The following is a 14,486-nucleotide window of genomic DNA, read 5'->3' on the forward strand; positions in this document are numbered from 1 at the left end:
GTCTCGGCCTCCCTAAAGGTCTTTTTCCCTCCTGCCTCCCAACTAACACTCTATATGCATTTCTGGATTCGTCCATACGTGCTACATGTCCTGCCCATCTCAAACGGAGAGAAATAAATAAATATGTAAATAAATAAATAAATAAAAGTAAAGAAATAAGTAAAGTAAGAAAGAAAGAAGTCGGATAACTAAATAAGTAACAGAATAATATACCGGTATGAGTGAGTGAGTGAGTGAGTGAGTGAGTGAGTGAATACCGGTACCGTATCGGTATACCTGCCCATTTTACAAATCGCCAGCTTAGTCTCGCTAGGTTTGAGGTCACGACAATGTTTAATGAAATGTGCAGCAGGTATTTGTGTATTAAACACTTGTATTGTTTTGATTACAGAAGATTATATGCAATTAGTAATTAGTTGCATTTATATTTTCAGAATTATGGCGAAGGAGCTTGGGTTCCCCAATAGAGAGGTTATAGAGAAAATATGGGCAGAATATGGACTCAACGAAAGAAGTATTAAAGAAGCAGTGGACATGTTGAAGGACTGGATGCAGTCACAGCCACATCTACCAAAAGAAGAAGGTGAGTGAACTTACATTACTTTCTGTGGGAAGAGGGGGCTACAAAATATCCGTTTGAGCACCAGGTCCATCTTGACGGAGCTCTCACTCAACAAGAGGTAAGTCCTCAGCAGCAGATTAAGGGATAATGAAATTGATCTGACTAGTAGATTAACAGACAGCATCTACTGTAACGTATTAAGAAGATAACACTAGTACCAAGAAAATATCTGTACAAGTAGCTCTCAGTTTACTTCCTAAAGAGTGAAAAGTTATATTCAACATTCTTCTAGATCGTGATGAAGATAAAGAGAAAGTAACGAGTAGCATTATTTTTGCTTTTGCAATTTATAAATTTTGTCATTTGAACGGTCAACTTCACCTTCATCTTCAACAAATGCCAAAATGTTGAAAATTTGATCCTTTTCTGTACACCCTAAATAACAATACAACGTTTCACGATAGCAGTTCAAAGTGTTGTAAGGTCCAATTTCCGGCTGATTGATATTCATTCATTTCTTGAATTCGCCTAGGTCTTTTCTGTAGTAATGTCACGAGAGTTCTGAGATCTGCCGATAAATCCACGAGCGAAGCGAGTGGATTTATCTGGGAAATCTCAGATCTCGAGTGACATTTATTAGGACTATTTCGTGAATAAAATAACAATGTAAACAATATATCCCTAAAATTCGATTACAAAATGTTAATAATTGTACATTTACTAATACTTAACCTATTCAGACATTGTGAAGTTGAAATAGATGAATATCGATTACTGCAATAAAGAAATTCTATGTTATTATTCAGTAATGCCAATTGCAAAAAGCGAAATACAGGTTTAATAATGTTAATTATATGTACTGAACTTTTCTCTTATTATTGTAATATAAATACATTTTCATTATCTGCTGAAATCATAATCTAATTTAAAATTTTATAATATAATTACAGTAACCTGATTAATACATTAATTAAATGAAGAATTATTGAAACCGCAGTTATCTAATCTGAATGAAAGAATGTAATTTTTCTCAGATAGCCTACAATGGACATGGAATTGGTAGATGAATATGTATTTTATAGGCTACAGTTATAGGTTATGTTACCTGTGGGAGCAGGACCAATGTCAGCTGTGCCTTATTTCGACCGTTACTTACAATGAGTGCTACACGAAAGCATTTTTTATAGCTCGACAAACGCATTCTCGCTGTAGTGTGTAACGGAACTAAGGCTGCATCTACACAGTTCAATATTCCAATCGCGTATGCGTGCAATCTGGGAAGAATATTGAAAGAATCAAGTTTAAAAGGTACGTTCAATTAAGATGCATGAAGATTTTGTGTCTACATGGTGCGCCGTTTTGAACGTCGTCTTCACTGCGTAAATATATTAATTAATATTAAATATTAATCTTGCATTCATTGCTTTAAAGTTGAAAGAAAAGTTTAACAGTGAAGTTGCATCTTAATGTATTCATGATCATCAATTTACGGAGAAACAGTTGACGACAACGACTAAACAAAAGAACGACCATGCGATAAATTGATAGCGATAAATCTAGCTGCAAAAATTATCGCAAAGTGTGACTGTGGTTGGTTGGAATTCAAAATTTAATTGCACTTCATTGGTCGAAAATTGAATGACGTCATATAAACGAAGTAGTCTTCGTAAATGTGGATATTAGTCCAATTTATAGTCGTCTGCTGCTTCGAGCATAATAACGTTTTCACTGTGATTCACTCAAAGTATCTATTATCGCTTTAATATTGCAAAACTGGCGATTATAAATCAAACGAGTGTTGGTATAGATTCGCAGCTTCTCTCGATGCCGAAATATTACTCAGAGAGTCCGCGCGGCACGGCTAAATTTATACGTAAATTCAGCGCTCTCATGTCCGTACAGAGGGAAGGTGACGTCACTAAGCGTGGTGACACAAGTTAAATTGGATCATGGGTGGGAATATTCGTTGCGGGGAAAAACGTATTCTGCGCAAAACAATATGTAAAGTGTATTATATAGGTTTTCAGGTTGCATAAAAACTATGTTGTAAAACTCTGTGAGTTGCAAGCGTAGACTTAAGGAAACAGTTTCATATAGGATACCATAGGACGGAAAGTTCTGATTATAGTTATAGGAGCACAGTTTTTGGTTCTTTGTTGGAGTTCAAATCCATCGCCACTAAACTGTGCCCCACAGTAACGACGAACCATACCCCAAACGTTTTTGTACACAGATGTCCAGGCACAGTACCAGGACGGATAGTTACCAGACATGGAGCATTTTATGGAGAATGAACTGGCTGACATGCACAGAAAGAGGAGTGTACAGTAAATGGATTCTTCGCAGACATCCCATGTCGAGCAACATTTTGTTTGTATCAACCAACGCCTACGAGGAGGAGGTTCATTTCTAGTCAACAGATACAATGTTGGTAGCAAGCGATCGGTACTAGGATCATCCATTGTTGGTATCCACGATCGTCACACCTATGGAAATCTTCCTCTGAGGATGCATGAAACCAGTGTTGCCAACTCAGAATTCCATTTACCGCTGCACAAGCTTAAAAAACCGTTAAACTGTACTCGATACAATGTTGGAGCAGGCGATCGATACCAGGATCATCCATTGTTGGTATCCACGATCGTCACACCTATGGAAATCTTCCTCTGAGGATGCATGAAACCAGTGTTGCCAACTCAGAATTCCATTTACCGCTGCACAAGCTTAAAAAACCGCTAAACTGTACTCGATACAATGTTGGAGCAGGCGATCGATACCAGGATCATCCATTGTTGGTATCCACGATCGTCACACCTATGGAAATCTTCCTCTGAGGATGCATGAAACCAGTGTTGCCAACTCAGAATTCCATTTACCGCTGCACAAGCTTAAAAAACCGCTAAACTGTACTCGATACAATGTTGGAGCAGGCGATCGATACCAGGATCATCCATTGTTGGTATCCACGATCGTCACACCTATGGAAATCTTCCTCTGAGGATGCATGAAACCAGTGTTGCCAACTCAGAATTCTATTTACCGCTGCACAAGCTTAAAAAACCGGTAAACTGTACTCGAAAAACCCCAGATTTTTCTTAACATATCACTTACAAATTTTAAATACGAACTATACAGTTTTAGGAACTGGAGAATTTTATAAAAATATAGACTAAATTATGGAATGTAGGTATCACTTCATAGGCTCTATGTATGGACAATTAAATCTGAATATTTTCCATTCAATATCATCTTACATAATTTACATCGAGCATTCGACGTATCACCGGCAATTTCTTCCACCCAATCCTTCAACACATTATTTTTTTTTTCAGACATCTCCAAACTTTTGTACAGTACGTATGGAGTTATACGAGGCATATTTCTTCAAAATTGAATGAAGTAGATCAAGAATATACTGGATACTTCGGAAACAATCACATTCACAATCACACCAGTCCGTTCGTAATCTGATTTCACACTGAGCTGGAGACGTGCCTGACGACAATGGGTCTGGTTTTACAGTATGTCCGTGTTACATAAACTACAATGCTGAATGATAAATTAAATAATATTATATAATTTAAGACGACATTAAGATATGTGGATCACATGAGGAGACAAAGACGAAGGCAGAAAGTAGGAAAGGCTGGAGGATGCTGGGTTTGCAATGAATGACATGTCCATGAGCAGAACACAATGAATGAATCATAATATAAGTTACCATAAATGAAAATAATAATTCAGTTCAATATCTATTCTTTATGATTAAACATATTAATTCATTTACAAAAACGATGTCTAGCCTACATGATTGGACTAGGAGTTTAACGAATGTGGCATACCTTATTTGTACAATAATGGAAGAGGCAGGATATGAACTTGGTTGTAGGAAGTCGAGTTTTCATAAAACATTGATATTTTATACTCCCACATCTTTACAGAAAAAAATAAACTTTAAAATATCTTCTTCTTTTGCCGGAATTATCAAAAACGCCAAATAAATAGCTAGCCGCTGACGGTAAAATTATGTAGCTCACCGGAGCCCTGAAAACACCAGATTTAGTTACAAAACCGCTGACTTGGCAACAGTGCATAAAACATCTGGTATAGTTATCAGAAGCGCCATCTCCAGTATTTCAGCACCTTCGCAGGTAATTCAGGCAATAGCTGGAATATTCGAGCGAATCCATCAGTCCCTAATCCGAAGATGTACGCTCTATGCAAATGCAAAAGATCATACAGTGACATCACTTTATTTTACTTCAATTTTTATTGTACCTGAATTTTTTAATGTACTTCACTCCCACCCCTTCTACTAATGAATTTCAACCTTCCTCCACACAGATCCGTGACCGCATACACAGTCATAGTAAACAGTACGTCCCAAAAATATGTTCGCGTTTTCCAGTGACGAAAGAGCTTTCAATATTGAATCATTTTCGCACAGGCCCTCTCGTCCATTTGCCTACGTCGTATCCCGGTTTCCCCCATTAGCTTTCATTCGCCAGCTTGTGGCTGGGCTATCTTAGCTCTTTTCTGAGAACATTAATTTCTGTTAGAAATTGGACGTCTATGTAATATTATACAGGGACATCACTTTATTTTACTTCAATTTTTATTGTACCTGAGCTTTTTAATGTACTTCACTCCCACCCCTTCTACTAATGAAGTTCAACCTTCCTCCACACAGATCCGTGACCTCATACACAGTCACAGTAAACAGTACGTTCCAAAAATATGTTCGCGTTTTCCAGTGACGAAAGAGCTTTCAATATTGAATCATTTTCGCACAGGCACTCTCGTCCATTTGCCTACGTCGTATCCCGGTTTCCCCCATCAGCTTTCATTCGCCAGCTTGTGGCTGGGCTATCTTAGCTCTTTTCTGACAACATTAATTTCTGTTAGAAATTGGACGTCTACGTAATATTATACAGGGATATCATTTTATTTTTACTTGCATTTTTATTGTACCTGCATTTCTGAATGTACTTCACTCTCACCCCTTCACTAATGTCCTTGCTCCCGTCAGACACACAAACTTACGCCCGCTGTTGCATTCGAAGTCTTCAAGCAGTGAAGTAAACACTGCAGTGTATAGTGTGTTTCATAAATATGATTGCGTTTTCTAAAGAAGAAAGAACCTATATTAATAATATCGTACTAAAAATTATATTCAAGAAACGATAAATTCAATTTCAGAGAATATGCTTCAAAATGTTTTTAATAATATGCGTACTGAATTGAAGCCTGCATTGTAATGAACGGCAGCCATTTTCAGCAACTTGTTTAAAAATTCAGATTAGCTTTTTTTTGAATTGAGGTGGCTAGAAGCAAAGGAATGCTAGTGACATTTGTAATAACATGAGTTAAGTGCATCCAGTGTAAGCAAAAGTATCTAAAATTTTAGTGGCAAAGGGATATTTTAATCGCATCACACATTAAAATTCAAATAAAAAATTTCACCAATTTTACGAAAGCTTAAATATTTAAACCCCATTTTCTCAAAAGTAATTTATGTGCACTTACAGCCCTTTACTTATGACCCCCTCAATTTAAATGGACTCTCTATATTGTATGATAACATCAATAATTAATATGCTAAATAAAGTAGACATTACATAACGAACATAGCCGCCTGAAAAGTTGAGTTTTGAAAAAAAATGTTACTACTCTACTGTATTTTGATAAATTCCGTAAAAGTGATGATCAAACTGAAAATCGCAATATCGTATTTCCCTACAACATAAATGGATACACTACTTTTCTCTCCTCCTATACCTAGTAAAATGATTTGTTTACATATTGCACTAGTAACATCAAACTCCTGTAATGGAAGGGGGCAACAGTGTTTCCGAGAATAGCCAGGTTAATGTTAAAAATGTTGGTAAAAATAAAGTGATGTCCCTGTACAACTGTTTAAAATAACTTAAATAGAAGGGCTTCGCTAAGTAATTAACAGTCATGTGATTTCCTCCCTTTCTACGACCCTACGACATAACCAGTTGGACGGACAGTAGATAGCATGTCTGACTAATTTTATCTTTTCGGATCGGACAGAAGTGAAGATTGAATTTACAGTATGTAAGGTACTCTTTTATAGAGTAGGTACAGAATTATTTCAACATGAGTTAGTAGTACGAAGAACGAAAGTGGTAATTGGGATTAGGTGCAATAGTCTATAGTGCGATAATATGCACATTAGAACTGAAGCCTGTGTCGAAATGAACGACCACCATTTTCAAAAATGTGTTTAAATATCCATATTATGATTATTTTTCAATTTAACTTCATTCTCTATATTGTACGCTAATGTGCTGTAGACAGTATAATATACACTGCATAATGAATACGTCCGCATGGACAGCTCAGTTCGTGAGTAAAAACACTCATTGTTAATATTGTACTGTATTTTGATTAAACAAAAACCTATTGAAAATGATCAAACTCAAAATCGCGATATTTCCTAGTTTACGTAAATGGATGAACTACTTTTCTTCCCTCCTATACCTAGTAAAATTATTTGTTTGTATCTTACGCCAGTATCATCGAACTCCAGTCGTGGAAGTGGATAGCAAACGGCGTTGATCCAAAGGTATAGCCAGGTTAATATTAAAAATGTTAGTAAAAATAAAATGATATCCCTGTACTTTTTAGCACTTACTGTAGAACGTAAGTTATTGCTTTGTTTTACGACAGTAATTTTCTTTCATTTTCATTGTACCTAAATCAACTATACTCCGTGCCTGGAATCTGAAGAATTAGTCGGCGCATTTGAGAAGAGAGGAAGGAAGGTGAATGTGCGGACCTAGCAGGACACGAGTGTGTTTCGGACAGCATTGTATCGAGGCCGTAGTGGGTAAAGATGCGCGTGGCAAAAGGTTATACAGTATCACGCGGTGGCCAAAGCGGGTGTGGTGACTACATCGTGTAATCACAGACATTCAAACGGGTACGAGGAGTTTCCTGTACATTGCTGTGTGTTTCATTCACGTACTGAAGGCAAGCAGTGGCGGTATCATGTCGCTCTACAAACTCTGTCTCTACAAGCAGTAAGAGGTGGTTTCGTAAAGAATGAGAAGGAGAACTTTTTTGTTGTTCTGTCGGACAAAATGTAATATGTTTACTTTGCTCAACGGTCCATTTATATGCTCATCAATTATATCTTTGTCCCCTTTCCTGTGGAGACCTTCGGTCCTTGGAGTCTTGACGCTAAAATTTTGGTATCTCAAATCGGCCAAATTTTGATCTCCATTACTGGTGATCGCCGTTGCACTACTTATTTGCGTCAACGCTTAAGTATTGCTATTCAACGCGGAAATGCAATGAGCGTTTTGGGTACTCTTCCAGAGTCCAGCCCTTTGGACGAACTTTTTCTCCTGTAAAATTTATTATCTGTATGTAAATGTTTATATTAGGAGTATATAGAAACATTGTCACACTGAATAGTGTATTATTATATTATTATTATTATTATTATTATTATTATTATTATTACTAGTACTACTGACCACTAAGTATGTGTTTCTACAGGGTGCGTCAGAAAGAACGGATGGATTTCACACGGCAAGAAAATTGTAAAGATTCATCAAATCAAAAATTAATTGTTATCAACATATTCACCAATACATGCAGTTTATTTATGGAAAACAACATTATCTATATGATGTCCTTGGCTTTCAATACAGGCATCGAGGCGTTTTCTGATGTTCGCCATCACTTTCACAGTCATAGCTGGTGCAATTACCACGATTTCTTCACGAATCGCTGTCTTCAGTTCGTCCAGTGTATGTGATCGATGTTTACAAACTTACGCCTTCAAATGGTCCCAAAGAAAGAAGTCGCAGGGCGCGAGATCTTACCGTAGCCTCGGACAATCTCAGTGCAATAGAATTTCGTCCAGGTGATTTCTTCTTTAATGTTGAACCTGTGATACGAAATGAAGCCACCCACCGCAAAATTGTATTCCGAGTTGGAATCCTAGCGTGACATCCGATGTCGAAATGAGTCCTGAGTGGCGATCACAGACTCTTCATTTTTCAAAAATGTCTCTACGATGAAAGCACGTTGTACACCAGACCAACACCATACTCTCAACTGAAACTGCATTCTATGGCTGACCCAACAGTCGTGGTCCCCCTCACTATATCTCTCTCCTCGTTGCGTATCGATAGTTTGAAATCCATCCGTTCTTTCTGACGCACCCTTTATAATTCTTCTGTACGTGCATGAAAATTGATATTTTTAGATCTACTTCCTAGAAGGATAAATTTATTAGGTTTTATCTCAATTTTAATCTTCTTAATCTTTAGATGAGGGTAACCATTTATTAGTTATCCATTTAATAATAGTATTGCAGAAAAACTGATTCAATATTATGTGCCAACGAACTGTTAAGCGCCAGGAATTGACATGTCTTAAATCATAGCCAGGAAGAGAAAGATGACATAAATAAATGTAAGGAAGTCAGCTACCTAATGGGGTTTGAAATATCTCGTGCTCTAAAGCCTTTTAATAGAACAGATTTTCTCAAAAGAGTAATGATTAAATTAGATTAAATAATTTGTTCATAAGAAGGTTTTTTAATTTTGAAAAACTACGAATTTCTCGATTAAGTATCGAAAAAAAAATTAGAAAATTCCTGATTATATTTAAGAGAAACACAGATCACACACGTGTCCTCAGTCTTAAACAAAAAAGCTTCTTCTAGCTATGTTCTAACTTGGAATATTGGAAAATCAACAAAGCCCTTTACAGAAGTATCATTTGTAAAATCGTGCATACAGGACGTTATTAAAATACTGTGTCCAGAACAAAGTCATAGTTTAAGAAAATTAAATTGTTTCAAATTACAGTTCAGAGAAGGAATTTCTAGATTGTAAATGTAATTGAATCTGAAGTCGAAACCACAATTAACCAGTTTGTAGCTTACTCACTTGCATTGGACGAAAGCACAGATATAAATGACAAAGCTCACCTAGCCATTTTCATCCCAAGAGTTAATGAACATTTTACTGTGTCTGAATGTCTTCTAGATGTAATTACAAAATACAACTGGAGAAGATCTTTTCCAGGCACTGAAAGGCACCATAGAACAGAAGAGGTTGGATTTGCAATGGCTTGTGTCCATAGCAACAGACGGGGCTCCAGCTTCATAGTATGTCAAAATAATATACAAACGTATGATATTTGTTATTCTTTTGATGTTATGTAAACATAAGCAGACCGTTGCCGCGATCCCCCACTGATCGCTCCCATCTGTTGAGGTACGAGTCTCTCCCCCCTTCTCTAGCCTTACAGCACACTGTGTTCGGCGGGCAGCATCGAGAGGACGAATGACGATACGCTTTTTGGAGACCTCTGCTCTTGCACATCATAAGATTTTGTAACAATTTTTCTTATACTCTGTATACCCAATAATGTATACAGAATTATTCATAATTCAATATCCCAAATGTTCCATAAAAATATCACCGAAAGGAAGTCTGGGCTGACATATGAATATAATAACTTAATATTCAGAGATTACATTGACATTTTTCTGACTAAGAGGCAAAAACCACACAGTACACAGACGTAATTAAACTTTCTTAATCCATTTTATTTTCTTTGTCTTTAGGCAGTTTACACGAGGCCCGATTAGAACGCTGGTTGGTACGTTGCAAGAACAGCATGGAGAGAACCAAGCAGTCCATAGACTTGTACTACACGCTCAAGTCTCTGTCTCCAGATCTGATGTCGGATTGGAACTTACAGAGCAAGTGGTTTAAAACTATTAGTAAAATTGCGTAAGTGGACTCCAAGTTTTGTTATATCTTAATGCAAACCTTATGTTTTATCGAGCCATTTGTATTTCATTTTTATGCGAATATCACTGATCTGGTTTTTATTTCAATTTTACATGCATTACACACGATATTGTATTCGTTAATACATAAAAATATGTCTCTCTTAGGCCCAATTGTATAAAACTCCCTTACTAAAGATCAACTTTGATCGAAGATCGAAAAGTGAACCGAGTTCAGACACTTCTTCTATTGTATAAAACTTTTCTGCGATCAAATTACCTTGGTTCAGATGCAATCTAAGTTCACGTGAAAAGGATTTGGCAACATCGCATAAACAGGTGAAATACGTGATGCGCGGACCATGTTATACAGGTTTGTTCAGTGTTGTCATTCTAGCGACTTTAACTCTTTTTCCACAACAATTTCTTTCAACTTTTATATTGCTTAAATAGGGATTTAGTGACCTTTTTAGCGCCCGATAGTGACAAAATTTAATCTTTCTTTGTTGATAATGAAAAATCTAGCGACTTTACAACTACTTTTTGGCGACTTTCCGTATTACACTCTGTTGGAGACACTGTTTTTTTTTTTTTTTTTTGTGCAATGTAAATAATGGCGGACAATAAGAAGGTTGACTGTTCTCCAAGCTGTTATCATGTTATGGTGTTTGATACTGTTAAACATAATAAAGCTTTATAAAACGACAATACAGTTAATTGAACATTTATGAATGTACCTATCATATCCATTAATAATTAATGGTTGTTATAAACATAATATAATTATAGGTTATGTTATTTGATACTGCTGAACACGATAGAGCCTTATAAAATATAAGAATGTTTGTGTATTAAGGGAAGAAATTGAAAGAAATATATATAAATGTACCTAACATATCTATTAATATGACTAATTATGGATATTTTATTTTCACAATCTATCACTCGTATATTTCAAACAGAAAAGAAATAACTGAACTTGGATCAACTAACTTAATCGGAGAAATTTCTTCAGTCAAAGTTGACTTTAGTTTGAGACAAATTAATCTCAGATTAGACTTTATACAACACAACATTCCAAGTTCAGCTGAAACAAGGATCAATTTAACCTCTGATCTAAGATTAAATGGTTTATACAATCGGGCCTTATAGTTCTTAATTGCATTTCGTATCTCTAAGCGAATTTAACGTTTTGACTTCCACATTATGAATGGATCAGCACTACACTATTCAACTCGTACTAAATACGATGGAAGAGTAATGGAACGGAGAAAAATTCTCTCCGGCGCCGGGATTTGAATCCGGGTTTTCAGCTTTACGTGCTGATGCTTTATCCACTAAGCCACACCGGATACAACCCCGACGCCGAACAGAATCGTCTCTGATTGAGTTCCAACTCTTGGGTTCCCTCTAGTGGCCGCCCTTTGCACTACGTCATAGATGTCTATGAACATCGGACCGAAGTCCACACATGTGCTCAGGTGCACTCGTTATGAGTGACTAGTTGGCCGGGATCCGACGGAATAAGCGCCGTCTTAAATCACTTCGTGATTTACGCATATCATATATTATTTCAATGTACCGAAGTACATATGATATTTCCATGCAGATATTCTGCGTCATCATACGATGGAAGAGTAATGGAACGGAGAAAATACTACTAAATACTTGAGCAGGATAACACAACTGGAGACATTGCGTTGCAATGTGGACCGGGGTTCCTTCGTTCTGTACGCTGCTATACTCGCCAGGTACACAAAAGACGGACGGCGCGGCACGTGCCATATACTCTGATACGAAACAACTTCACTTTTCTTTAAGTCATCCCGCACCCACTGTCTACTAATAACTCTAAACAAAAGCTTCATATATACGCGTACAATATCACAAATCTTTCCTTTTGTGTATTGTGTGAATTTACAATTGTAACAGAGCGAAATCACTTATTGAACAACTGTACATGTTTCAATGACAATTTATTAAACCACTGAAATTTAATACTGTCTTATTTCAGGTACTTCACCGCCATGCCCCGGATGACGCCGGAATACGATCGGGTGGTATGTTTCGGGTTTCTGTCAAAAGACACAACAGATTTAGTGATAGAAGATTGGTACAGAATAGCTATGATGACTATCGAAGTCAGAATGTGTGAGGACTACAGTCTCAGGGACATCTTCATCATGGATTTGGCCAATTACACACTCGCACACGTGGCCAAGTTTTCATTTCTGCCCATGAAGAAAGTCGAAGCCTGCTGTGTGGTAATTCTTTCAATCTTTTATTAAGCGCAATGCCTGTAATCCTCATTCTGGGGCACTTTTCTAGATGATATGTACAGATACTGTAGGTGTTGTTAATGTATTTGGAAGAGCAAATTATTCCGCGAGGTCTGGTCTAAACCTAGATGTGACGCGTTCTGAAATAGTCATCATCATCATCCTAACAAGTATTAGGCCAAGTGGCCTGTTACGGTCTCAAACTAGAATTTTCAGTCCATCTCTTCTTTGGACAGCCTAGTGATCTTTTGCCATACGGATGGTAATGAAGCAGTGCTTTTGGAAATCTGCATCGATTCATTCGTTCCAGATGACCCTTCCACTGAAGTTGATATTTGCTGATGAACTGCATAATGGGTTCTATTTGAAGTTCTTGCATTATGTCCTCAGTTTTTATGATCCCAGCGAGTATATCCAGCTGTTGATCTCATGAACCTCACCTCACTTGCTGTTATTCTACTGACATCTTTATTCTTCACAGTCCACGCTTCGCTACCATAGCTTAATACTGGCTGTGCTAAGGTTTTATATAAGACTATTCTTGTGTGTCTTTATACTAGTGAAGGTTTCATGATTTTATTAAAGATCCCCATTGTTTTATTATATTTACATATTTTTTCAGCAATATCTACTTCATCATAAGGTGATAGTGTATAGCCATTTCATCCGAGGCTTCTGTTGAGACTTGAAAGCAATGTAAAAATAACGCTCAATGGGTTGCTAGCCCAAAGAGGTGCAATTGGTGGGGTTCCCACCTATGCAGCATTTCCTCTGCATATGACATTTCAGTTATACTGCTGACACTCGGTCCCCAGAGCCTCGTTCGTTCAAAACGGGTTGCACCACGGGAAGGTGAGGATGGGATTTGGGTAGGAGAGGTTGTAGATTGAATGCACATCACTACCTTTTAGCAACCCTCTGAAATAGTAATATGCGTTACAAGAGCGGTATGTTGAAGTTTTCATGTTCGAGAAAAAGTTTGAAAAAGCGAAACGTAGTTGAGCTTTTTTAATTTCCGAGAATTGAAAGGAAATATACCTCTCGTGTATTGTACATTATTTTGTGCGAAGATCGTTTATTATATACCTGAAAGAGGAATTTCTAATTAGTTGCAATGAAATCTCCATCTTGGTTTCTGTTCAATGACGGCAAATTTGCAAAACAAAAATATCTATCTTCAACATTGTTACTTTAAAATGTTTTCTGTGATTACTTTACTCCAGCAGGCCGTGATATACGTCTGTCTTTTTTTCCCCCAGTCTATAAATGCGAACTTAAACAAACGGTAAGGTTATGTAATGATTTAAAGTTTACTTAATTTTTGCAAATATTTAAAAATAATAATTAACAGTGCAATTTAGGTGAAATTGCAGTGGTAAGTTTCCAATTTATAATTATTACTGTATTGAACGTCTCTAAAAATAATATGTTAAAAGCCTAAAGCAGTAAAATTCAATATGTCACTTAAGCGGTAAGAAGAGGGAAATTGTTGTGTGTGTTAGGTTGGGAATACTGAATGTGGAATTTTAGACTCACCGCGGATTGGTTTTGTGCGGAAACCAAGCAAATACGCACGATCTCGCACAAAATCTCTTCCAGTACTACTCCCGCCATACTGATACAATAGCTGGGGTTTCGATTGCAGAAAGCTTCCCTGATTTATCCAGGCAACCTAAATTTCGGAGAAAGTACGCTTATGAATTTATTTCCTCTCTCACTGAACTAATAGAGTAGTATTTTTGTTGAGCAATTGAACGGTTGCCTGCAAAAAAAAAAAAAAAAATAGTAATATACGTTACAAGAGCGGTATGTTGACGTTTTCATGTTCGAGGAAAAGATTGAAAAAGCGAAACGTAGTTCT

At 36.8% G+C, this 14,486-nt stretch overlaps 1 protein-coding gene across 1 annotated transcript in view; it reads left to right on the top strand.

The window, feature by feature from the left end:
- LOC138711542 (alpha-tocopherol transfer protein-like) overlaps positions 1-14,486 on the top strand; it is a 47,446-nt gene that overhangs the window by 13,982 nt on the left and 18,978 nt on the right. The window contains exons 2-4 of the mRNA XM_069842724.1: positions 435-583; positions 10,179-10,347; positions 12,361-12,610. Coding sequence (XP_069698825.1) covers positions 439-583; positions 10,179-10,347; positions 12,361-12,610 — 564 coding nt within the window. The 5' untranslated portion in view covers positions 435-438. The remainder of the gene's footprint in view (positions 1-434; positions 584-10,178; positions 10,348-12,360; positions 12,611-14,486) is intronic.

The sequence above is a fragment of the Periplaneta americana genome, chromosome 13, assembly GCF_040183065.1.
Source record: "Periplaneta americana isolate PAMFEO1 chromosome 13, P.americana_PAMFEO1_priV1, whole genome shotgun sequence".
NCBI lineage: Eukaryota > Metazoa > Arthropoda > Insecta > Blattodea > Blattidae > Periplaneta > Periplaneta americana.